General features: G+C 49.9%; 1 protein-coding gene and 1 long non-coding RNA gene across 2 annotated transcripts; one reads left to right on the forward strand and one right to left on the reverse strand.

Moving 5' to 3' along the window:
- Window positions 1-1,257: 1,257 nt before the first annotated feature.
- Window positions 1,258-25,074, forward strand: Cda (cytidine deaminase). Its single transcript, XM_048443349.2, has 4 exons — window positions 1,258-1,708; window positions 11,180-11,291; window positions 19,688-19,745; window positions 24,591-25,074. The coding sequence occupies exons 1-4, from the start codon at window positions 1,555-1,557 to the stop codon at window positions 24,705-24,707; spliced, it is 441 nt and encodes a 146-aa protein (XP_048299306.1). The 5' UTR covers window positions 1,258-1,554; the 3' UTR covers window positions 24,708-25,074.
- LOC125406352 (uncharacterized) lies at window positions 8,173-10,306 on the reverse strand. Its single transcript, XR_007233879.3, has 2 exons — window positions 10,172-10,306; window positions 8,173-8,890 (listed from the first exon to the last, which is right to left on the reverse strand). It is a non-coding gene; the product is annotated as an uncharacterized LOC125406352 (long non-coding RNA).
- Window positions 25,075-26,102: the final 1,028 nt, after the last annotated feature.

Raw genomic sequence — 26,102 nt, forward strand, 5'->3', positions numbered from 1 at the left:
TTCCCAGTGGGGATTACATTTGCCCCCTAAACGTTTATCAATAGGATCCACTGACCTGTCTTCATATGGGAAGTCCCCAGCCAAGGAGAATGTGCAACTGGATGGTTAGATGCTGGGTGCCACGCTGGAGGGGTAAGAGCCTCTTGAGATCTAGATGTGGTGGACGGAGGGGAGGGGAACCTAAAGGAGGGAGATGTGGATAGGAATGGAGACAAACCTTGCCCGCCAGGCATTGGCACTGCCAGATGTGGCCTCATCTGTGTATGGCTGAGAGCTAATGCTCCTGGCTGCAGAGCTGCTGTCTGTGTGCGGGGGGAGATGCTGCCCGCTTCTCCTCTTCTCTCCCCTGCCTTCTTTTCTCCCCGTCCTAAGCACTACGCAAACCCCCACACAGAGACGTTTTGCTGATTCACTCCTGTAAGGCTGGCCATCTGGGGACACTTGGCCGCACTGCCTGGAATTCGGTCCGTTCTATATGATCTTGGCCAAGTCACTTGGAGACAATAACCAGGTTTGTTCAAAGTGTTCATGTGTGCCATTTCTAGATCCTCCCATCGGGCTCCCTGTACGGCATTATCATCTCAGGTTTACAACCACTGACAGGAGATGTCAACTGTGCACCCATTTTGTAGATAAAGGAAACCGAGGCTCAGAGAGGCAGTGTGGCTCTCCCCGGGTCATGGAGACAGCTAACAAACAGAGACCTGGAGTCCAAGCCGGAGCCCACTTTAATCCAAAGTTGCTTGTTGCTATCCCTACTGTAGACAGTGGAAACTGCCAAGGTTCAGCAAGGAACCAGCTAACATTTATATGAGGGGGAAAAGGGAACAATTAGGGTATAAATCCATTTCCGGTACCACCAACCCAATTTACATGAAGAGAAAGGAAGGAAGGAAGGAAGGAAGGAAGGAAGGAAGGAAGGAAGGAAGGAAGGAAGAGGCCTGCTTTCCTCTAGCTGACATACTTTTAAATGCTGGGTTAGGACAGGGAGGAAATAAAAGCAAACCACTGAAAATAGAGACTTAAGTTTCTCAGGCTTTGCAAACTGCCTTGGTTGCCCTTTACTCTTAGCCCTTCTCTCAGTTAAAAAAAATAAAAATAAAAAATAAATTAAGAAAATAAACTCATTAGCTATTCCAAGAACTCAGGACCCTTTGAGCTTTGACCTCAGATCACAGAGCCACCCAGAATCCTCCTCCCTTGGACGGTGTGTCTACAGCCATCCACTGAAGAGGCACCAGCCCAGTGACCCACTCATGATCTGTGTTGGCAGTGAGAGAAGTCCTTAAGGAGACTGACTCACTCGTGCACACTACACATCGGTCCACCCCGGGACTCCCCAGCTCAGTCACAAACGCCATATCCTCGGGGCTCCAGCCCTAGAAGCCTCCGCTGTCAAGCTCTGGCTAGCACCCAGCTTGGGAGCCTCCAGGTCTCTGGTCTCGCGCAGAGACACACCCCGGGGGAGGAGTCACCACTCCTGGCCAGTGCAGGCAGACAGCCAGCATCAGTTTCCTCTCTCCGCTGCAGCCGGCTCACCCACTCCGGACCGACATGGCCCAGGAACGCCCCTCCTGTGCCGTGGAGCCCGAGCACGTCCAGCGACTGGTGCTGTCCTCTCGTGAGGCCAAGAAGTCAGCCTACTGCCCTTACAGCCACTTCCCTGTTGGGGCTGCCTTGCTCACGGGGGACGGGAGGATCTTCTCCGGTAAGGACTGACGCGGTGGTCCCCTCCCTGGCAACCAGGATGGGGCCCAGGTCCACGTGGGGAGGAGAGCAACGCGGTTCCTTCCTCACTGGGCCTCTCCAGCCTCCTGCCCAGGCTGAGGGGCAACTCAACTGTTGTTCTACACAGTGGTTCTCTGTTCTTAGAAGTCTGGGGTGGCGAAGGGAGTTCGCAGGTGAGACTGGACAGAGTGGCCAAAATCAGAACCACCCGCGACAGGCAGGACAGGAGCGGATTAAGGCTTCCAGAATGTCCTGTATGCCTGACATTCACCTGCTCATCTGTAAATTCTTCCTCTGGCCTCCTGACCTAGGTTAGACCCATTTTCAGATGAAGAAGCTGAGGCAGAAACAGGTCCTGAGTCACAGGAGGCCCTGGTGATGGCGCTCAGGGCTGGAGCCCCCCAAAGCCTCACCTTCTTCCTGCACACTGGGGTGCTGAGATTAGCTGGTGAGGGATCTGTCAGACAGCGACTTGGAGGAGAGGATCCAGGCATGGTCTGCACTGAGTTTAATGTGGAAGAGCTCATGTTCTTTAGCTTCTGGTTTTGTAGACACTCACCTAGGCCAGAGTGGGCTGCAGCTGGCAGTGGGGTGCTTGTCCATAGGCACAAGGGTCTGAATGGAGGGGCAGGGGAGAAAGGAAGGGCAAGAGGGTGAGAGGAAGGGAGGGAAGAGTCTTAGTAAACTTGAGACCGCTCCAGTTGGGATACGTCACTACAGGAGGTGACTACAGTGCCCCTTTGTTGTGTGTCTTGTTGACTGAGGTTCTGTGGTTTCCTGAATCACCCGGGTGTTGTGCGACACTTTTCCTGGGAAGATGCGACCCATCTATTCACCCCAGATAGGGAGCTGGCGACAGACCAGCACAGACGCCTCCAAAGTCCAACCTGGTGAACCAGTGAGCTTTACTGGGGCTACTTACAGGAGTACGGGTGAGGGGTCACTTACACGAGCAGAAATGACTCAAGGGCGGCGTCGCCAAGGCCCACCCCAGCCTGGCTGACAGCTCACAAAGCTGGGAACCTGGAGCACACCGCACAGCCCGCAGCCGCTCCACAGGCTGGAGTGTCCTTTTCATGTGGCTTACTGGTTCTAAACGTCCTCCAGGCAGCTGGTCTGGTCTCAGTCTCCTTTGCAACTCAACTTCCTTCATCTGAGAGAGCGTATCAGTTTTTACTGTTTACTCTGGCAGGGAGGAGCTTAGTTAATCTGGTCAGTTTCAGGGACTTCCTGAAGTTATTGTGAGTTCATTTCCTGATGGGGTTAATGGAGCATGTGAGTCTATGGCCCCAGGACTGTGGGAAGAGGAAGAGGAGGAAAGAGACCTGGGGTGATCTGCCAGTCAGTAAAGTGCTGATCCCCAGAACCCACATAAAAGTACCACAGACTTGGTGGTACTCACTTGTAATGCCAGGGCTGGGCGGATGGAGACAGATGGGTTTGAGGGCTCTCTGGCCAGATAGCCTAGCCTAATTGGCAAGCACCTGGCGAGTGAGAGACTATCTCAAAGAACAAGGTGGATGGGGTCTGACGAATGATACTGGAAGTTGACCCAGTCTGGCCTCTATACACATGTACCGGTACATATGGGGGTGGGGAGGTGGGGGTGGTAGTGGCGTTTTCTGAGAGATACAGGATGGAATGCAAGGGAAGGCTTTGGCCATGGATTTTCAGCCAGGTGGAGCAGGGGAATAGTAAGGTAAACGGCCAAAGGCAGAGCTGGGTTGTGCTGAGGACGAGGTAGGCAGGGACTGAGAGCAAAGTTAGCAGCTACAATACAATGAGGAGTGCTCTGTGAACCCTATGGGAGGGCTCTTGAAATCTCACTGCCGGTGCAGGAGGGAGGCAGGTGAGTGTGTCCTGTGCATTAGTCAGGAAGGTTTCTCCCGTCAGTGACAAACCTTCCGGGTAGCGCCAGTTTCAGGGCAGGCTGATATAGGAGCTCAGTGCCATGCCGCTCTTTGGTTTTCGAGACAGGGTTTCTCTGTGCAGCCCTGGCTGTCCTGGAACTCACTCTGTAGACCAGGCTGGCCTTGAACTCACAGAGATCCGCCTGCCTCTACCTCCCAAGTGCTGGGATTAAAGGCTTGCACCACCACCACCTGGTTACCACGTGTCTTTCTTATGACGGATGCTTGTTTTCTGTTACCTGGCACGTGGGTCTTCTCTACCCATTAGGGGACAAGGACGCGGGCAGCCTCTGCTCTTCATTCCCATGGCCACTGCACCCCATTTTAGATCTCATTCCAAGCTCAAGCTCTTTGGGCAGATTCTTGCTGCCAGGTGGATGCGCAGAAACGTTACCACTGAACTGAGCGAGGGTCCTTTCGCCTACAGGGAAGGAAACCACAAGGAGACTAGGATACTCTGAGCTTGATAGTGCTGGCCCTCTCGTGTCCAAAGCTTGTGGACAGACTGACACAGGGCAGACTGACGCGAGGGCTTAGTGCTCCAAGTCCGGAAAACTAAGGTTTGTGGTTCCCTAACCTAGAACTCGGGGACTATAGAGTTTCAGGTGCTCACACGGGAGGTACATGGCTCTGGGCTTTGATTGCCAGTAGCCTGGCTGGTACTCAGTGAGTTCCACTGTGGCACCCATGGCCTTTAAGGCTTGTTTACTACCTAGAGCTCTGAAGCCTGAGGCAGTCGTTACCTCATCCCCGGATTTTCACAAGTTTCTGCTTTTCCCACACTTTTCCTCCTGTCCGTGTCCCCTGACTATTCTCTGAAACCCTCTAGCCACCTTTTTGTCCCTAATGTCACTGCCACCACCGTTTTTGCTGTCTCCTCTTTGCATTCCCAGCTCATCTTGCTCTACCCATGATAGCAAGAGTCTTTACCGGCCATAAAGACTGAAAGTAGGAAAAAAAAAAAAAAAAAGCCCCTCTACCTGAGCCTTTTATGGACAGAGCCAGGAGACTAGAGGAGGTGGGTATTTCATAGGTGTGATATGCAAATTGAAACGTGCCAACCATGTCCGCCCATCTTCAGCCCGCCCATCTCTGACAATCACAAGCCTCCCTGAGTCATCGAGGGAGTGTCCCTCTTTTGGACTTGGTGCCTGAGAGCCTCTGCAGGGTCCGGAGCAGGAAGAGGTGGGTCACTGGAGTAGCTGTAGGTGGGGGGCAGGGGGCAGGTGAGTCTAACCTTTTGACGTGACAAATGGATGTTGTCATTCACATAACAAAACACACCAATCAATCTCTCTCTCTCTCTCTCTCTGTGTGTGTGTGTGTGTGAGTGTGTTGTCTGTCTGTCTCTCTCTCTCTCTCTTTCTCTCTCTTTCTCTCTCTCTCTGTTTCTGTCCCTGGGGGTTTTCAAGACAGGGTTTCATTGTGCAGCCCTGTCTGTCCTGGAACTCACTCTGTTGACCAGGCTGGCTTTGAACTCACAGAGATCTGCCCACCTCTGTCTCCCGAGTGCTGGCATTACAGGCGTGCACCACAACTACCTGGAAAAAAGAAATGATTTTTAAAGATTTGTTTTTAACTGTGTGTATGTGTCTGTCTATCAGTGTCTTCTGTGTGTCTACCAGTCTGTGTGCGGGTATGAGCACGTGAACACAAGTGCCCAAAGAGGTCGGGAGGCATCGGATCTCCTAGACCCGGAGTTATAAGAGGCTGGGAACTGCCAACTCTGGTTTTCTGCAAGGGTGGTATGTACATTTAGCCACTGGTCCGTCGCTTCAGCCAAAAGCAATCTCATAAAGTTTTAAAGGGCTACAATTTTGTGTTGGGTCCTCGTTTTAGCTATCCTTGGCTGCAGGCAAGGATGGGCTGCAGGTCAGATGTGTTTGAAAGTTCACTGAGGCGTGTCTCAGCTGGAGTAAAGGTTTGTAGCTGAGGGAGGTGACCTGGAGCAGGAGTCAAGCCTCCGATGGGCGTAGTTAGGAGAGGCTTAGCAGCTGGGGGCCCTTTTCTCTGAAGGATTCCTGCCCAAGACTGCCAGGAAGGAGGGAGGGTCCGCTGACTGGTGAGCGTACCTGCTAGCTCCAATCTTCCCAGAAGAGCATCACAGCAGGCTCCCAGAAAGGACTTAATCTCAGGACAAAACTAGCAATCTCAACAGTGCTTTAAAAAGGTGTGTGTGTGTGTGTGTGTGTGTGTGTGTGTGTGTGTGTGTCTGTGAACTAGGCATAGTGGTGCACACCTTTAATCCCAGCACTCAGGCAGAGGCCACTGATCTCTGTGGGTTCAAAATCAGTCTGATCTACAGAGTGAGTTCCAGGACAGCCAGGGCTACATAGTGAGAATTCTGTCTCAAAAAACAGATTCTTTAGTGGGGGTATAGTGGCTCATGCCTTTAATCCCAGCACTAGCAAGAAAGAGGCAGATGGATCTCTGAGTTCAAGACCAGCCTGGTCTACATAGTGAGTTCCAGGGTAGCCAGGACTACACAGAAAATCCTGTCTTAGCCAAGCAGTGGTGGCACACGCCTTTAATCCCAGCACCCGGGAGGCAAAGGCAGGTGGATCTCTGTGAGTTCGAGGCCAGCCTGGTCTACAAGAACTAGTTCCAGGACAGGCTCCAAAGCCATAGAGAAACCCTGCCTTGAAAGATCAAAAAAAAAAAATCCTGTCTTAAAAAAAAATAAAACACCAACATAAGTGTGTTTGTGGTGTGTCTGAATGTTTATATGTGTGTTCAGGTGCATGTGGAGGCCTGAAGCAGGCAGCAGGGTCTTTCTCCATTCTTGTCCTCCTTACTCACTGCGGGCAGGATCTTGCACTTGCACCCTGAGCTCACCAAACCCAGATTTACCACATTCTAGTCTAGCTAGCTAGTTTGCTCTGGAGATCCTGTGTCTGCCTTCTGAGTGAGTGCTGGGATGACAAAGTGTCCATTGCTGGGGATTCGAACTCTGGTCCTCATGCTTGCTCTTATGCTGTCTTTAGGCACCAAACCATCTTCCCAGACATTAAAAGTATTTATCCTCTGCCTCAGTGACCTAGGCTTCTCTAACTGTCTCTGAAGAAACAGAATTTTGCTCAGAGGCAAACAAATGGAAGACACTAGCAGAAGCACTGGATCTCTTTCCTGATGACAGAAGTGGGGCCAGGTGTAGCTTGGTTAGTAGAGTGCTTGTTTGCCTAGTGTACACCAAGCCCTGGGTTTGATCCCCAGTATTGTTCTTTAAAAAGAATATGATGATGGTGGAGTGCCCCGAGCGACCTGCAAGCCAGGCAGAAGCTGCCGCCAGAGCAGTACAGGTTACCAGAGGCGGCAGAGCTGGTCCCGTCATGCAGGGGGAGAGTCAGGCAGACAGGTGCAGCGGATAATAGTAAACAGACATAAGGCTAGACATAAAGGTAAACATTTATTACTTAAAGAAAGGGAGACATAAAGATATGGAGACAAACAGAGAGAGAGAGAAACACGTGTGCACACGGCAAGAGACGGACAGAAAAGGGGAAAGCCAAGATGGCGACGTGGTCAGAAGTGGCTGGAAGTGGGCGTGGTTAGCCCTTAAAGGGACCAGAGAGAGCATAAGGAATAACACCCAGTACCACAGATATACTCTCCCTAAAAACAAAACTCAGGAGAGAGGTGGCTGTGTGACACTTTTGTGGGAAAATATAACACATATTCTACTGACCCCAGATAGGGAGCCCATGACAGACCAAAGTACAGATACCATGTTGGTGGAAGCTTCTGTCCCTCTGGATCCTGCAGCCATTCAGTCCCAAAGAAACACACAGAGGTTTATATTAATAATTAATATATAATATATATTAATATATTAAATAATAATTAATAATTATAAACTGTTGCAGGGAGCGCTTGTTCGTCCCAGCCACCTAGAACTGAAATAATCACACAGAAGCTGTATTAATTAAATCACTGCTTGGCCCATTAGCTCTATCTTCTTATTTGCTAACTCTTACATATTAATTTAACCCATTTCTATTAATCTGTATATCACCATGAGATTGTGGCCTACCAGCAAAGTTTCAGCACGTCTATCTCGGCAGCAGCTCCTTGGCGTCTCCCTGACTCTGCCCTTCTTTCTCCCAGCATTCAGTCCAGTCCTCACTGCCTACCTAAGTTCTGCCCTGCCAACAGGTCAAGGCAGTTTCTTTTTTCATTAACCAAGAAAAGCAACACACAGACAGAAGGACCTCCCACACCAATAAACTGTTTGATCTATTAGCTCAGACTTATTATTAACTGCTCTTATAACTTAAATTGACTCATAATTCTTATTTATGTTTAACCACGTGACTTGGTACCTTTTCTAAGGAAGACATTCTCACCTCACTTCCCTGCTTCTGACTGGTGACTGAGTCTCTACCTTTCTTCTTCCCAGAATTCTCCTAGTCTGGTTGCCCTGCCTATACTTCCTGCCTGGCTACTGGCCAATCGGAATTTTATTAAACCAATACGAGTGACAAATCTTTAGAGTATATAAGAGCATTATTCCACAACAGTACCACCAAAGTCTAAGTTGATGAGTCAATGAGTTTAATTGGGGTTACTTATAGGAATATGGGTGAGGGGTTACTTACAGGAACAGAAATGGCTCAAAGACAGCTGCACCACCAGTGTGGGTGACAGCTCACAAAGTTGGGAACCTGGTGCACACTGCACATCTTGTACAGGGCTCAGCAAGCTGAAGAGTGTCCTTTCAGAAGGTCCAGCTGGTCTAAGCCTCTTCCAGGCTGCTCCACTTGTCTTGAGAGTGACCACTCCCAGCATTCCTTGGCCTTTGCTTTTGGGGAGGGAGAGGTCTAGTGAATCTGGTCAGTTACAGGGACTTCCTGAAGCTGTTCTGAACTGTCTACTTGCTGTCTTAAAGAGCTTTCCGGGAGCATGGAATGTTTCAGTCTGGAGGAAACATCTTCACAGCTTAGGTGGAGGCAGGCTTCTGGGTCATCCTTAGCTGCTTCTGGGTCATTCTTAGCTACAACAGATATTGTTTCAAAAAAGAAAGAAGGAAAAGAAAAAGAAAGAGTGTATGTAGGTGAGCAGAGCAGAGGTGGCTGGCTCTATAGGCAGAGAGGAAGGCCAAAGCAGAAACAAAGGCGAGGCCTGGCTAGACCTTTTCAGTTATTTCCCTGATGAGGTGGGTTGTCGTCCAGCCGTGCATCACTGTAATGAAATACCCCAGGCAGCTGAGTGAAGGTTTCTTTGTCGTGTGAGTTCACATTTAATCCTCGGGTTAGCTGGAAAAAAGAAGGAGTTACTAGTCGTAGAACCTCACTGTTCTGCTGTTTTTCCATGAGAACTGTGATTCTCAAAGGTTTGCTTTGGCTCCTAGTTCTGCAGGTCCCTGCCCAAGGTCCAGCAGCCCTGTGCTCTGGGCCTCTGACCAGGGCTGCACACACAGCACAGAGGCTTCCCGACAGTCCAGTAGCAGCCAGAGAAACAGCTGGTTGCCCATAATCCCCAGTGAGGCTCCTCCTCCACTGACCTAGGAAGCCTTCACAAGGCTCCACCTCTTATGGGGACATAGAACCTCCCAGGGGTGCCACCTGGGGAGTACTCAGGTCTTGGGGAAGCATCCAAACCATAGCAGGTAAAGACCAAGACAATAGGCAACAGAAAAATAAAACAAAAAAAAGATGAAGTTACTCCAAGTCTGATTTTTTTTTAAATTTTTTTGAGAGAGGGTCTCATGAAGCCCAGGCTAGCCTCCAACTCGATATGTAGCTAAGGCTGGCCTTGCTGATCCTCTTGCCTCCATCTGTCACTGTCTGGAATTACAGGTGTGCATGAAGTTCTGTATCTGTCTCTCTTTTTGGGAAGGTCAAGCGAGAGCTTAATTTCAATTTGGTGACACAGAACGTCATTTGAGGTTCAGTGCCCGAAGGAGACCCCCACACAGTGGGGACTTCCTCCAAGACCCCGGATAGGCACAAACCCCACCCAAATACCTGTTTTCACAGAGAAATCCTTTGTTAAGTAGGGAAGGAAAACTTAAATGGCGGCTTTCTGTCTCTGGCAGAAAAACAGCAGCGAGTGACCTTGCCGGTGTAATTTTAAGAAGAGAAAGAGGGGAGGTCTGTGTTAGAATGGGCTAGGATTCAGGGGTACAGAAGATAGGGGGGCGAGGGAGAAGGAGAAGTGGGTAAGGGAGGGGGCAGGGATGTTTGTCCTCGAGAGACAAAGGACTACCCCTGGATAGAGCGAGGACAGATGTGGCCCATAGGCAACTGGCTGTTTATACGGGTAAAATGAGAAACCCTGTGTGAGGATGAGGTGTTTCATTTTAATTGGGCATGTTAATGGGAGGGGGGGGCTTTTGATAACTGTACTTCCAAGGTTCCATAGCTGGACCTTGGTCATCAGCTGCAGGAGGGGGGAAGAGACCTTGGGGGCTAGCTTTAGGACTGTTCTTGGGTTGCCTGTCCTGGGCGTTACAGATGCTGAAGCCTGGCCGCAGTGACAGAGATACACATTGTCTGCTGTACACTGAGCGGTGCACAAAGCTCACCCAGCCTCACCAGGGAAGGTACTGGAGAACATCCGGGCCTCGGGGACACGTGTCTACACACAGGCATTTCCCCAGCTCTCATCTGTGCGAAGGACCTCTAATGGTCCCTTCCTGAACAAACGGACATATGACCAGCCTCGGGGCTGTTTCAAGGCAGAACAGATGGTTACACAGAGAAGAACCCTGATTGGTCAGTTTAGGTCAGATGCTCATCTGCAGGCCAGCCAATAGGAAGGCCATATGAGAAAAGATGGCAGCTTCTGCTTGAATTGCCTGCTGGAATTGAGGTGACCCTTTATAAAATGGAGGAAGAAGAGCCGGAGAGAGAGCCTGTAAAGTGTTTGCCGTAGACTCGAGTTCACCTCTGCAGCCTTCATGTAAAAAGCTGTGTACCTGTTGTCCCCAATCAGGGCACAGGCAAAGACAGGACAGTGGGATCCTTGGCACTTGTTGGCCACCCAGACGAGATGAACTGATGAGCTCCAGGTCTAGTGAGAGATTCCCATCTTAAAAAAAAAAAATAACAGAGGTCAATAAATAAATAAAGCAAGGACTGGAGAGAAGGCTCAGCAGTTAAGAGCACGTCCTGCTCTTGCCGAGGACCAGAGCGTGGTACCCAGCTCCCGTGTCGAGCCGTTCACAACCGTGTGTTACTCCAGCTCTAGGGGAGCACACACCCTGTTCTGAATGCCACAGGCACCAGCACTCGTGTTTCCCATCATAGTCCATCACTCACTGAAGGAAACCGGAACAAGAAATGGAGAAGAAGCCACGGGTGGGGTGCTGGGGAGGGGTTCCTCTTCATAGTTTGCACCACCCACATCAATCATCAACCAAGAAAATGCGCTCACGAGCTTTGCTTGCGGTTGTGGGCATGTTCTCAACTGAGGTCCCCTTTTCCCAAATGACTCTATCTTGTGCCAAGTTAATATAGAAGAGGGACAAGGAAGCTCTTACGACATCCGCATCGAGACGACGCTTCTATTGTCCTTACCGTTGGTCTTTTCTCTCCCCTCAGGCTGCAACATTGAAAATGCCTGCTACCCACTGGGTGTGTGCGCGGAGCGGACTGCCATCCAGAAGGCCATCTCAGAAGGGTACAAGGATTTCAGGGCTATTGCTATTGCCAGGTGAGTGGGATAGGCCAGTCACAGCAAAATTTTTCATTCTTCCAGCTGATATCCCTCATACACAACCCGTTCATTCATTCACCAGACCCATATCTATTGTACATGTTCTTCTTGGCAGACATGGGTAGGCCCTGCGGCTGGGTGCTAGGGATAAGGAGGTAAATAAGAAACAGAGTCTGAGGCTGGGGGCATGGCTCAGTTGTTAGAGTACTTGCCTAGTATGCAAAGACCCTGGGTTTGACCCCAGCATCGAATAAAACTAGATATAGCTGCACATCCCCCCCCCAATCTCAACTCTCAGAAGGTAGAGGCGGGAGGATCAGAAATTCAAGGTCAGCCTTGGCTAAATAGTGAGTTCGAGGGCAGCCTTGGCTACTTGAGACCTTGTCTCAAAAAAGTCGGAGGGGTGTGGGGGTGGGGCGGCGAGATGGCTCAGTGAGTCACACACTTGGTGCACGTGCTTGAGGACTTGAGTTCGATTCTGAACAAACTAGGTAGAAAGACAGTCGTGGTGGATTGCACCTCTGACCCCCCAGCACTGGGCAGGTGGAGACAGGCAGAAGATCTCTGCAGCTCCAGTCTAGTCAAGCGTGAGCTCCAGGTTCGGTGAGAGAGCACCTTTCCAAAACCAAGGCGGGGACTGAAGAGCTAGTTTGGGGGTTAAGAGCACTGGCCGCTCTTCCAGGGATCCTGAGGTTTGGTTCCCAGCCCTGACGAGATAGTTTACAATTATCTGTAGCTCCAGTTCTCCAGGGTCCAGCGCCCTCTTTTGGTCTCTCCAGGTGTCACACATGCACATGGTACACATTCATGCAGGCAAATTACCCATACACATAAAATAAAACAAAATACACACACATATATGTGTATACGTACATATACACGTGTGTGTGTGTGTGTGTGTGTGTGTGTGTGTGTGTTGGATAATAACTGAGGAAAACATCCGGAATTGACTTCTAGCCTCCACACATGCATGCCCACATGCCTGCATACAGAAGCACATACATATCACACACACACACACACACACACACACACACGGAAAATTAGTATTAAAACAAATAGACTCAATCAGTGGTAGTACGACAGGAGACAGCCCAGAACTCCACCAGCAGTAGCCTACGGTCTTCCCTTAAACTTGTAGTAGCCTCCATCTAGGTAGAGCCAAATTCTTGGCTTTGCTGAAGAAAAGCATTTTAAGACAAGTCACTATGAAGTGGAATTGGAGTTTTATTAAAAGACATTTGAAATGTCTCTTAGATTTATTTTATGTGTGTAGGTGTTTTACATGAAGGTCATATATGTCCTTGCATCACCTGCATGCCAGGTGCCTGAGCTCAGAAGAGGGCATCAGATAACCCGGGACTGGAGTTACAGGTGGTTGTGGCATACCATGTGGGTGCCGGGAATCAAACTTAGGTCCTCCACAATAACAACAATTGCTCTTAACCACCGAGCCATCTCTCCGGTCCTTTAAAAGGTGTTTGAAATGTAGACTTTAAGCACAAAGGCTAGTAGAAAGAGGCACCCAGGGGAAGAACAAGAATTACCCAAGAGCTGGTAATCATGTCTCAAAGGAAATGCGCACTATGTTGTCCCAGGGGTTACCTGAGGGATTTGGAAACTGGGATCTCATCATTCATCTGGTTTCTAGGGGCTCCTCCCTTCCTCTAACTTTTTCTCTCTCTTTCTCCCCCCCCCCCCCCCCCCCCGCCGTTGTTGTTTTGTTTGTTTGTTTGTTTGTTTTTGTTTGTTTTTCTTTAGACAAGATCTTACTGTAGAGCCCTGGCTGGGTACACAGCTCTGAAACTCACATTAGACCGGGCTGTCCTTGAACTCACAGAGATCCTCCTGCCTCTGCCTTCCTCAGAGCTAGAGGTGTGTGCCATGCCTGCCACATTCTTGATTCTCAGCTCCTGCGAAGCTTCAACCAAATTCCTGAGTGAGCAACTTCTTTCCCTTTTCACGTCCCCTTTAATTTTCCGTGTCCTTCTGGTCCGCCTCAGACTCCACCCTCAGGGTTAGCCCACAGAACAGATAGACCCAGGAAGACTCTGACAACAGCAAGTACGACACGGTCCCCCAGAGGGACAGTAGAAAGATGTCACACAGAAACAGCCAGAGGAGCAGAAAGTCACTTGGTGTAGACTCCCTTGCCACCACCCCACTTTTATAGACAAAAAATAAACAGACAAAACCCTGAGGTCTGAGAAGTTACGGGAATTTCCAGGGAGTTATCGGTAAAGCTGGGACAAAACCCAGGTCTCAGAGTCCACTGTGGTTACTGTGCCAGGAGGCCAGATGCTGTTCAACTCTGCTAACGTCAGCACCCAGGCGAAGGTGCCAAAACTAGGGTCTAAAACCAAGCAAGGTGGTGACCTGGTGACAGCCATGTAAGCAGTGACTGTGTTTCAGGCTAACCCAACTCCAGCTAGGCTCCAACTGGATAAGAATTTCAGTCAAGGGCTTGAGAGGTAGATGGCTCAGAGGTTAAGAGCACTGGCTGCTCTTCCAGAGGTCCTGAGTTCAATTCCCAGCAACCACATGGTGTCTCACAACCATCTGTATTGAGATCTGGTGCCCTCTTATGGTGTACATGCAGGACACCGTATACATCATAAACAAACACACAAATAAATAAATAAATAAATAAAACCTCTAGTCAATGCTCTGTTGTGGCCCAGATGTGGTTGCTCTGACTCCCATGGGCCTCCTCCTAGGGGAGTGTGGTGGGATCATATTGGAGTTGGACCTAGAGCATGGCTAAAAATAAAGCCTGCGAGAATGGGTTCTTTTTTTAAAAATTATTTATTTATTTATTATGTATACAATATTCTGTCTGTGTGTATGCCTGCAGGCCAGAAGAGGGCACCAGACCCCATTACAGATGGTTGTGAGCCACCATGTGGTTGCTGGGAATTGAACTCAGGATCTTTGGAAGAACAGGCAATGCTCTTAACCTCTAAGCCATCTCTCCAGCCCTGAGAATGAGTTCTTTTACCGGTTTAGACCCTAGTAATTTAAGGCTTTTGCAGTGAGCTGCATTTGGGTGCCCCTTTTATACTCACTAGGAGAGCAGTAACCTTGGCAAATTAATGGTTGAGGAAATTGACCCGGGAAACGGTGAACCCAGCCAGCAGAGCCGCTGACCAGGCTTCCGTCTTTAGCAGTGCGGGACACAGACTCTGGAAGAATCATTTCTTTCTATGAAGGGAGTTGCAGCCTGGTAGAGAAACAGGGGCTGTGAGAGCAAGGCTGACGTGGTTTGTGCAACAGGAAGGACCTGGATTTCCCAAGAGCCTGTGCATTGCTCCAGTCTGGCCCAGAGGGGATTCAGAGTACCCAAAAACCATGCTGGAGTGAGTGGGGCCAGGTGTGCCCTTGAGAATCAAGGTGGCGATTCCCAACTTTCTCTGGAGCTGAGGGCTCTCCAAGCTTCCTTTCAGCTTCCAGAGAATAAACAGGGGTGTGCTGGGAACTTTTTGTGCAGCTGAGGACAGATCGGGATGTGCGTTGTACTTTATGAAGAAATGGGGAGAAAAAACTCAATTTCAAAGCTGGTCCAAGAAAGTAATGATGTTCTGGGGGAAGAGAGGCCAAAACCAGCAGAATGGTGTGGTATCCTGCGGGCTCTGTTAGCATTTGCCCAATGAAAGGCTTTTTCCTTTTGCTCCTCACCGGCTTTTAAATACGACCGTCAGGGGCTCACTGTAATCAGCAGATGTCCTTATACAACACCCAGAGTTTCCAGCACCCAACTGGCCTTCTCTGGATTCTTAACCTACAACCATATTCCCCGGCCAGCGATGCAGTCATTATCATACTAATGACTTATTAAACAGAAAGCATGGATTTAGAGGAAGAATGGGAAATGCCAGCCAGCTCATATTGGCACAGAGCGGGGCTGAGCAGTCCATGTCTTTCCCTGGGGTCACAAAGGACAGAGATGCTGTGGGCGTTGGCAGAGCCAGGTGACAGGAGCTTCTATCTTACCAAGCTAGCATGACTTCATTGTGTGACCCAGGTCTGCACAAACCACAGGAAACCCTTGACTGCCAAGAAAAAGAGCCCAGGTGTGATGGTTTGAAAGAAAATGGCCCCCAAAGAGTGGCACCGTTAGGAGGTGTGGCCTTGTCAGAGTAGGTGTGGTCTTGGAGGAAGTGTGTCACTGTGGAGGCGGGCTTTGAGGGCTCATAAATGCTCAAGCCATGCCCAGTGAGATAGTTCACTTCCTGTTGCCTGCAAGATGTGGGACTCACTTTCAACTCCTCCAACACCATGTCTGCCTGCATGCCGCCATACTCCCCACCATGATGATAATGAATGGACCAAACCCTTGAACTGTAAGCAAGCCACCTCAATTAAATGTTTTCCTTTCGGCCGGGCAGTGGTGGCACAGGCCTTTAATCCCAGCTAGTTTCAGGACAGGCTCCAAAGCTACAGAGAAACCCTGTCTCGAAAAACCAGAAAAAAAAATGTTTTCTTTTGTAAGAGTTGCTGTGTCCATGGTGTCTCTTCACAGCAGTAGAACCCTAACTAAGACACCAGGGGTGGAGAATCAGGAAAGCCTTGGGGAGATGTCCAAATGCAACCTGCATGTCTGAGAGTTAGTGCTCACTCTTGGCAGGAATGTTGAGTGAGACTTAAAAGCCCCACCTCCAGGGTCCCGGTGGCTGGGTTTCCATTCTTTCCCACTTCCAACTAAGGTCTTTGTAAGACTCTGAACCTGGCTGTTTTATTTTATTTTATTTTTTAGATTAAGTCTCATGTAAGCCAGGCTGGCCTCGAACTCACTTCGTAACTGAGGCTGTGACCCTGAAAGTCTAATCTTCCTGCCTTCACCTCTTGGGTGCTGGGGTTATGGGTATGTACCATCATTCCTGCTTTGTGCGGTACTGCGGATCAACCCCTGTGGCCTCTGTGTAGCCCTGGCTGTCCTGGAACTTGCCTTGTAGTCCAGGCTGGCCTCGAACTCACAGAGATCCTCCTGCCTCTGCCTCCCGGGTGCTGGGATTAAAGGCCTTGCCACCACCGCCCGGCCAGGCTGGGTTTTTAAGCTGTACAATTCACGAGAGGAACAGTACTCTGCTGGGCTGTTGGCAGGCTGCATGAATTGACTTCTGTGAGCTCCCTAGCACATGGTATATTATCCATAAGAACCCCAGTTGTGGAGTTATCCTTAGGACTTCTGTGAGCCCCAAGGAAAGCAAAGGCAGAGTGCATGGGTTCTGAGTTCAAATCCTGGTCCTGTCCCTGACTGGCTCTGTGACCCTGAGGAAGTTGCTTCTTTCATGGCCTCTCACGTGTCCTAAGAGCCTGCCCACAGGCTCACGTATTTCAGGGTGTTGGGGGACTAAACGAGCTGGTTGACTGTCTCCTCTCTGGAGCCCGAGCTTAACGTTTGGCACTGCAGTACACAGTAAAGTGAGCCACCGTTCTTCTCATCCCTGGCATGCGCAGCTCAGAACGCTCGGTGGTTGAGACCAAAGCTGAATCCAGCTTCCTGGTAGGGTGTGGGATTGATCCCCTGGAGACTCCTGACTCAGGCCACCTTGTGCAAGAGAGGAAATGACAGGGGCATATCATATAGGGTCTGACCGACTGGTCTTGCCCACAGTCTGTCTCCACAACAGCATTTCTTTGCTGCTGTTTGGGTGGTAAGGGCCCCGAGGGCAGTGATGAGGGCCCCGAGGGTCTCTGTTGCTCCTGTCTGGCTTAGAACAGGCCCTGAAGCAACACAGAAAAAAGGCAACAAAACCTGAGACAGTCTAACCTTGTAACACCTGCTACCCAGAAACCGCATGAGTTAGCTTGATTCACAGAGCTTCCTGACAGGGACCCCCCATTCCCTTGTGTTCACATGGGTATTCTCCTGAAGCGGGAAGCCTCGGGGAGAATCCCACCTCTTCATGGAGCAGAACCATTCTCTGATTTGCCAGGCACAATAAAGAACTCCTTTAATCCCAGCACTCAGGAGGCAGAGGCAGAGGCAGGTGGATCTCTGTGAGTTCAAGGCCAGCCTGGTCTACAGAGAGAGTTCCAGGACAACCAGGGCCATGGAGTGATGGCATGTCTGAAAAATCAATTAGCTAATTCATTAATTAAAATGTAAGACATAAACATCCTTTGACTCGACCCTCAGATCTAAGTCAGTTTACAAAATCTAAAAAATAGCCCCTGACTGCTCTGCCCCTTGTCCCCTGGTTTTGTTTGTTTGTTTATTTGCTTTGGTCAATTGCTGGCTGGTTAGTTGGCATCTTCCTCTCATCAGTCTAGAAAGTCCTGGTCACACTGCATGTGTGTCTTTGTCATTGTTGCACCTCTAGTACCAGTGGCAGCACGCAGTGCCAGGCACACAGGAAGTGCTCAATAAGTATTTGCCATCTGAAATGAGCCAGCACCTATAGAGCCCTCTGCAGGGAGGTGAACATGCTAGGCACACAGTCCACAGCACAACAGCTACTGTTAACACATAGTGTGATCAATCATCATAAGCAGCAGAAAGCACGGGGTGTCTAATAAAGCAGGAGGTGATAAAGTACTAAAATGGTGGCAGAGATTGTACACGGAAGGGAGCAGGTGTGCAGAAATTAGCCCAGGCCATGGCAATATAGCATTCTGAGGCTTATAAAACCCTGGGGTTGGGGATTTAGCTGAGTTGGAAGAGTGTCTGCGTAGCATGCACCCTGGGGCGCATCCCCCAGTACTTCATAAGAACTGGGCATGGTGGTGCATGCCTGTAATACGTGAACTCAGGAGATGGAGGCAGGAGGATCGCAAGGTCAAGGTCATCCTCAGTTATGTGGCAAGCCGGAGGCCAGCCTGGGCTACGTGAGACCCTGTCTTAAAAACAATAAAGTTTACACGTCCTTCAGACGTGTTATCTCATTTTGTTGAACCCCTGCCAAGTAGATGACATTGTTACCCACGTGGTACAGACAAAGGAACAGTCCCTGGGTGACTTAAGATGACTCAGAGCCACACAGCGAGCAAAGCAGGGAGTTGGCCAAGAGTCAGAATCCAAACCCCCGTTCTTGTAAAGCAATCACAGAGCTGTGAGCTCAGAGGACAGGGATGGTGGCACCAGGCACCGGAGCCCTGCAGTGAGATCTGTGTTCACTGGGCACCGTCCTTTGTCCTCCGTCCGAGCCAGAGGACTGCTCAAAAGTCTCTGAATCGTCACAGGCAACCCTGACTGGAAGTCTGTGTTCCTGCCTCTCTCAGATGCCGGGAGCCCATTTTCTTCTTTGCTACGCGTACATGGTATTCTTCCACGCCCAGGGCCTTTGTATGTAACCTTTCTTCCTTTTTCTTCCATTCCCTTTTCTTTCTTTCTTTTTACAGACATTTTTATATATGTGTGCTGTATGTGTATGTGTGTACATGTGTGTGCATGTATGTGTGTGTGCCCAAGGAGGACACAGGAAGGTTTCAGCTTCTTTTTTTTTTAAGATTTATTTATTTATTAAGTATACAGTGGTCTGGCAGGCCAGAAGAGGGCACCAGATCTCATTACACCATGTGGTTGCTGGGAATTGAACTCAGGACCTCTGGAAGAGCAGCCAGTGCTCTTAACCGCTGAGCCATCTCTCTAGCCCCAGGTTTCAGCTTCTTTAGAGACAGAGTTGAAGATGGTTGTGAGCCACCCTGTGGGGGCTGGGAGTGGAACTCAGGTCCCCTGAAAAAGCAACACATGATCTTAACCACTGAGCCATCTCCCCAGCCCCCCACTTCTTTCTCATATTTATTTCTCTAAAACACAGAGCACCTCCTGGACTTTAGAATAGCCTCTCTGTTATTCATCTCACCAAACCTATGGCCTCACTAATACAACAACTACCCTGATATACTGCTTGTCCTGAAAATTAAACCAAACGACACAGTTAAGTGCCTGGTACAGTACTGTTTCACTAAGTGGGAATGCATGGCTCTAAATCTTCCTGCGAGGACAGGCTAATGCCACCTCCTGGGTGAGACATTGTCTCGCTCCAGCGGCAGGCTTATTACTGTGCATTCTTAATGCATTTTACTTAATAGTAATAATAATAATGTCACCGAGTTTTGTGTCTCCCACTGGGACGAGCCTTCCTATAAAGGATGGAGACAAGCTCTGTCACCCCTGTCCCCTGGAGTGTGGGTAACGAGACAGCTGAGTGTCCCGTCAGCATGTACGAATGCACTGATGAGGGCAGCATTGCCACCGTGACTTTGCTTTCGGAAGTGTGGCCAGCTGCCAAGTCGCCTGCCCAGCCTCCAGCACACAGTGATTCTGGGAATCAGGAGTTGTCTGTTGGGGTGTGACCTGATTTGCAGGACAGGGACTCGGTATGTGAATCCTAGGCGTTGGCCAAAAGCCTTGGGACAGACGGCCCTGAGTTAAGTCTTTGTTTCCCCAGTGACTTACAGGAAGAGTTCATCTCTCCGTGTGGAGCCTGCCGACAAGTCATGAGAGAGGTAAGGGTGTGGGCGGCTCCTCCCCGGAGAACACGCCTGAGGTCTCTCAGGGGCCACGCCAGACTCCAGTGTGGACTGTTACTGCGCGGTCTACCTGGCTGGCTGACTCCTGTGACCTTCCTGGGTCCACGTGAGTCACAAGAAATGAGCCCCTCTTCCAACATATACATACTGACAGCTCTCTGGACGTATGCATACTATACATTACTATACATACTGACAGCTCTTGGACATGTACATACTATACATACTGACAGCTCTCTGGACATATACATACTATACATTACTATACATACTGACAGCTCTTGGACATGTACATACTATACATTATTATACATACTGACAGCTCTCTGGACATATACATACTATACATTACTATACATACTGACAGCTCTTGGACATGTACATACTATACATACTGACAGCTCTCTGGACATGTACATACTATACATTACTATACATACTGACAGCTCTCTGGACCTGTACATACTGTACATACTGACAGCTCTCTGGTTGTTGGTGCCAGCCCCTGAGTCAGCACTGGGGATGAGCCGGGCCAGGCTTGCCCTCACTGAGCTTCAAGCAGCTGTGAGAAAATACAGGAGAAGAGGTTAGGGGATTAAGGGACAGCAGGGGACAGAGAACAATAAACTCCAGCCTGCAGGCCAATCCCAGCATGCCTCTTGATTGTAGATAATTCTGGTAGGGGCACAGCTATGGCCAGTTGCTGCTGCATTGGCGGTGACCACTCTGGCTCTGTGGTAGCAGGGCTGAGCAGTTACAGAAAGGCCACACAGTTTGGGAAACCCCCCCCCTAAAAAAATCCCTACTTGTCCGTTGTCAGCAAAAGCTTTGCCACCTTCTGCTCTAGTGGCTAGGAGGGACCTCTCTGAAGGTGACATTCTAGTTGAAATATAAATCATGAAAAGCAATAACACAGAGAGTTCTAGAGAAGGAGAATTCTAGACAGAAGGCAGCAGGTTTCACATTGACCTAGATGTTTGCTCTGTGATGGACAGCAGAAGGGCAAAGGGCAGTCGGTGGGGGGAGAGCAGTGGGATCTAGGATCACAGGCATTGGCTGGGGCCGGGTCAGAAGGCTGTACCAGCCAGGGAACGGAAGGCACGTTTATTCCAGAATAAAGGGAACCGAGTTATGCGTTTAAAATGGACACAAATGGCAAGTTTTGCATAATGTGTGTTTTACTACCGTTTTCGGGAAATCAAGAAAAGCGAGGCGTGGTGTTGTACGCCTGCAATCCTAGAACTCAGGAGTTGGCAGGAAGTTTGCTGCAGGTTTGCGGCCAGCTTGGGCTGCTTAGCAATTCCCAGGTCAGCCGTGGCTATCCAGCAAGATCCTGTCTCAAAACAAACAAGCAAACAACAAAATTGAAAAAGAAGCGAAAGGGAGAGAATAAAGGGGAAGTCAAGAAAGGATATGAAGCAAGTTTTATTATTTTATTTATTATTTTTAATAGGGCTGTTATGTGAGCGCAAGTGGGCACCACAGTACGAGGGTGGAGGTCAAAGTACAACTTTTGAGAGTCCATTCTCTCCTTCTACCATGGTGGCCTCAGGGATCCAGCTCAGAGAGTCATGCTTGGCAGTGAGGACCCTTGCCAACTGAGTCATTTGCTGGCTCTGGCAAGTTTTATAAAACATACCAATACGAGGCTTTGATTTTGTTAACTGTGAAGACAGAAGGGTGGTTTGGATGGTGGGCTGGCTGACTGGTTGGTTTTGCTGTCCAGGGCATGGATAGAACCCAGGGCTTGGTATGTGGCCAACAAATACTCTACTCTGAACTACTGCCCATCCTTCACTGTGGGTTCTCCTTCAGGCCCAGTGGGAGCCTGACATTATTGTGCACGTTGGGGGATGTCAGGAAGATTTAAGTATTCTCAGAGAAGCCCGTATCTTCTGTGAGTGCCCTGAATGAAAGCCACAAGCCCAGAGAGTCCCAAGCGTGGCCCTTAAGCTGTGGCTTGCTATGAGAATACTCAGAACCCGTCAGCTCCGTCAGCCCCACCCGAGCCCAGGACAAAAACAGCTGCCATCATTTTTATCTCCAGCAGCATCACAGGAGAGTGACCAACCCATGAGGAGCCAGTACCAATGGCAGCCAAGGCTGACTCCAGACTCCCTGCCCCTCTCCTCTCACTGCCTATGCCTCCTGCACGCACCCCTGGGCCACGTGCAGGAAAGTTTGTGGGGTTTTGCCACCAGGCAGGCGCATGCTGCCTGCTGTGTCTTGCTTTGGAACTCGTACTGGGAGAAGGGCAGTTTGGCTGTCTGTCTTGTGCTTCCTAGTCCTGCAGTTCACAGAGCTCATCTCCCGTGAGTCCAGATGGAGAAGCCACCCAGAGGCATTCAGTTCCCAGAGTGACCTTCACCTCACCACAGAGGGGTGAGCACAGCCTCCCTGGGCAGTGACCATGTCTAAGGGATCCACCAGCAAGGACCCAACCTGATCCGTGTGCTTATGGCTATTTTCTCCAAACAGATTAGATAGATGGTGGCAAAGAAGAGAGAGAGAGAGAGAGAGAGAGAGAGAGAGAGAGAGAGAGAGAGAGAGAGAGAGAGAGAGAGATTTGGAGGGGAGAGGGAAATCTGAAACCAAAAGTGAACAGTGAGCCATGAGGCCTGGGAACCAGGGACCTGGCATCTAACCTGCCCACATCAAGCTTGTGTCCATACCCTCAGGCACAGCCTGCCAGTAGGAAATTTTCCTCCCTTGAACCTTAATTCTGAAAAACCCCAAAAATTGATAGTGTCTATTACCAGTTCGGTGATTCAGACAGATGTGTGGAAGACCAGGAGGCCATGGACCAGGTTCCGCTGGCAGCCCACACATCAGTCATGGTGCCACAGCCTCTGTGACCTGGGCACCTACTAAATGCCAGGATCTGTGAACCGCACTATGCCTGCCAGGAAGCTGGGTCTGTTGACTTCATCTCTATCACTGACCTGACTCTCCACCTACCCAGTTCCCTTTCCTATCACTAAAACACCTCATAGATGAAGACAGTGAGCCCCAGAGGACCTGCAGCAAGGTAGGGCATGGGAGAACGTGCTGGAGATGTATTTGTCTTTGCTGATGTATTAGCAACTTTCCTATTGCTGTGATAAATCATCATGATCAGAGCAATTGGAGAAGAAACAGTTATTGGGGCTTATGGTTCCAGGGGTTAGGGTCCATAATAGAAGGACCAGCAAATGGCAGATGCTGTAGCTGGAGCAGAAAGCTGACCACCAACATCTGGAACAGGAAGCAGGAAACAGTGAGTGCTCTGGGAACCATAGCGTTTGAAACCCCAAAGCCTGCTTCCAGTGACACTTCCTCCAGCATGGCCACACCTCCTAAACCTCCCAAACAGGCCTACCAACTGGGGACCAGCAACATTGCTTCCAAACCACCATAGCCGACTTGATACCACTAAGCCTCAGCTTCCTCAAAAATAAAACGGAACACAATGGGAGCCAGCACCTCCACGGGCAGATAACGCTAGAACGCAAACATAGTATGTTGAGTCCGAACTCCTCCGGGAACGGAGGATGTCAGCTCCGGGCTACAGATGTCAGCTGTCCTGTAGAAGGAAACCTTGGGCATGGACTTTTATTTAATTTTAGTTTTAGTTATGTCTATGGGTCTATGTGGGGGTATGTGCATTCAAACACAGTTGCCCACGAAGGCCAGAAATATCAGATCTTCCGGAGCTGGAGTTGTAGGAAATTGTGAGCCTCCGAGGGGAGGACTTGGAAATGAAGCTTCGCTCCTCTGCAGGAGTACTGTGTGCTTTTAACCACGGAGCCATTTCTCCAGCCCAAGGCACAGGTGTTTCAACAGCGGCTAGGAAGATGGTTTGTGTGTAGCCTTGAGGACCAGATTTGCATCCCCAGGAACCCACGCGACTGAGAGATGGTCTAGGCAGATGGTGGCAATCCCAGTCTTTGAAGGCAGAAACAGAATCCCCAGAGCAAATTGGCTAGCAGGACTAGCCCTAGGGGTGAGCTCTGTGTTTGATGGAGAGACCCTGCCTCAGAGAATAAGGTGGCAGAGCCATGGAGGATGATTCGAGACCCAACCCTTCGGCTTCCACATGCATGTGCTCTCATATGTGCCCCCACACATGTGCCCCCACACACACATTTATACCACACATACATGAAAATGGAAAAAAGGCATTAGTTTTACTAAGCTCTTGGGGGTGTCCCCTAAGGAATACTCATGGCCCATTGGTGCGGGAGAATTGTCTGTATTCTGTCAATCATATTTTAAATAAATGCTGATTGGCCAGGCTGGAAGTATAGGCGGGAAAACCAGACAGGAAGTAGAGGTGGAGCAAAGAGAACGGGGAGTATTCTGGGAAGCAGGAAGCTCCCTCCACCATTCCTGCCCAGACCACCGAAGAAGCAACATGTGAACTGACAGCCAAAAAAGGTACCAAGCCATATGGCTAACGTAGATCAGAATAATGGGTTAATATAAGCTACAAGGGCTAATAAGTAGCTTGAGCTAATGGGCCAATCAGCTTATAACTTATGGAGACCTCTGTGTGATTTTCTTTGGGACTTAACAGCTGGGGGGCTGGACAGGACAGAAACCACAAACAAGCAGCCAGGCCCCTCCATGTTACAGCCCATTGACAATTGTGCTGTTGTCTGGTTGACTGGTGCTCTCCCATTGGTCCCTCCTCAGGCTCTATGAACCAGTACAATTATGTCACTTGCATTTGACAGGAGAGAAAACCGAGGCCCAGAGGGCCGTCAGACGGAAAATAGTAGGGTTATATCCAAAGCCATGCTCCCATCGCCCTCACTCTCACAATTTTGCTCTTTTTTCCAGTTTGGCACTGACTGGGCCGTGTACATGACCAAGCCAGATGGCACATACGTAGTCAGGACAGTCCGGGAGCTGCTGCCGGCCTCGTTTGGGCCTGAAGACCTGCAGAAGATTCACTGAAGGCGAGAGAGCGCCTGCCTATATGAGCCTGGGTTCCCTTCCTAAAGGACAGGCCCTGGAGGATTTCATAATGATGCTGTCCCTGGCTGGACCCGGAGACACCTGCCACATGGGTCCCAAATGGCTAGGCAAGGGTGACCTCGATTCCCACGCCACAATCACCCCTAGAGTGATGGAAGTTGTCACTCTGCCTGGGCCAAAGCCTGCATCCTTCTGGGGACTCCGAGCACTCTGCTCCCTCCTCTTCCTCCTGCAGGCCCTGACTCTCCAGGCCTGGTTTGCCTTCCTGCCAGCCTTTCAAGGCTCAGTCCTGTTCCATGTGACTCTTCTGATTATAAACACCACAGAATATTCTGGCTGAGAAGAATGAGTTTTTAGTCTCCGTGTGCAGCTCGTAGGGGGTGGTTCGTCTCATGGGACAGTCTTAGCTGTTTTCTTCTGGCAGAGAATGTGGGTGCTTCCCAGCGTCCCACTCTAAGTGACATCTGAGGTCAGAGGCTCCTTGTCCCTGTGTTCTTAGATGGGAGGCTCCTAGGCAGGGCTTGATCTCAGGAGCCCTCTTGCTACAGTGTGGACCTGGGATGGAAGCTGGGTCATTGGGGTGTGTCCCTGAAGGATGTGGAGGCATCCAGACTTCCTCCTCCTCACTTCCTAGCTAGCTAGTGAGGTGAGCTGCTCTTTCCACACACTCACAGTGATGTGCACCTCCCCAACCAGAGGCTGAAAGTCAAGGGGTCCACAAGCCAGACCCCCAAAAAACTGTAAGGCCAAATAAACCTCTCCTCTTCGTAAGCTGATTCTCCCAAGTGTTTGGCGCAGGGTGGAGAGCTGCCTGACACACCATTACTAGAGATCCGAGTCCTGGTGCCACCCACGGCCACAGCTGTGAGAGACGACACAGTGTAAGGGGAAGCGTGGGCACAGCGGAAAGATAGCTCTCAGGACCCACTAAGTGCTGTGTGCTTTGGTACTACTCTTTGTTTTCAAGGCTCAGTGGTTCTGGGAGCTGGCTGTCACCTCCCTTTTCAGGTCATGGGGCAGAGTACCTGAGAATTTATTCTACAGCCATGGTAGAGCTCAGCAGAGAACCCAGATCTCTTGTGGTGTGGTGGTACACACCTTTAATCTCAGCACTGCAGAGGGGGGCAGCTCTCTGTGAGTTCAAGGCCAGCCTGGTCTACAGAGGGAGTTTTGGGCCAGTCGGGATGACTTAATGAGACCCTGTCTCAACCAAAAGAAAAAGAAAGGTCCAGATCCCTCGGTCCACAGTGATATGGAAGTGGTGTGCTCTGCTGAGGTTTCTGACATGAAGGAACTCACTGCACCCTCACTTATCAAACCTGTAAACGGTTTTGCTTTCATTCTATCAATAAACACATTGAAGATCAGAGAGGT

This window comes from Myodes glareolus, chromosome 6, assembly GCF_982192425.1.
Source record: "Myodes glareolus chromosome 6, mMyoGla1.1, whole genome shotgun sequence".
NCBI lineage: Eukaryota > Metazoa > Chordata > Mammalia > Rodentia > Cricetidae > Myodes > Myodes glareolus.

What these genes read in the sequence shown, in the direction of transcription:
- Cda (XM_048443349.2), top strand. Translation starts at nt 1,555, where the DNA reads ATGGCCCAGGAACGCCCCTCCTGTGCCGTGGAGCCCGAGCACGTCCAG. An exon ending in AGGGCTATTGCTATTGCCAG is followed by an intron (nt 11,292 to 19,687) that starts GTGAGTGGGATA and finishes TTGTTTCCCCAG; the next exon opens with TGACTTACAGGAAGAGTTCA. An exon ending in GCCGACAAGTCATGAGAGAG is followed by an intron (nt 19,746 to 24,590) that starts GTAAGGGTGTGG and finishes TCTTTTTTCCAG; the next exon opens with TTTGGCACTGACTGGGCCGT.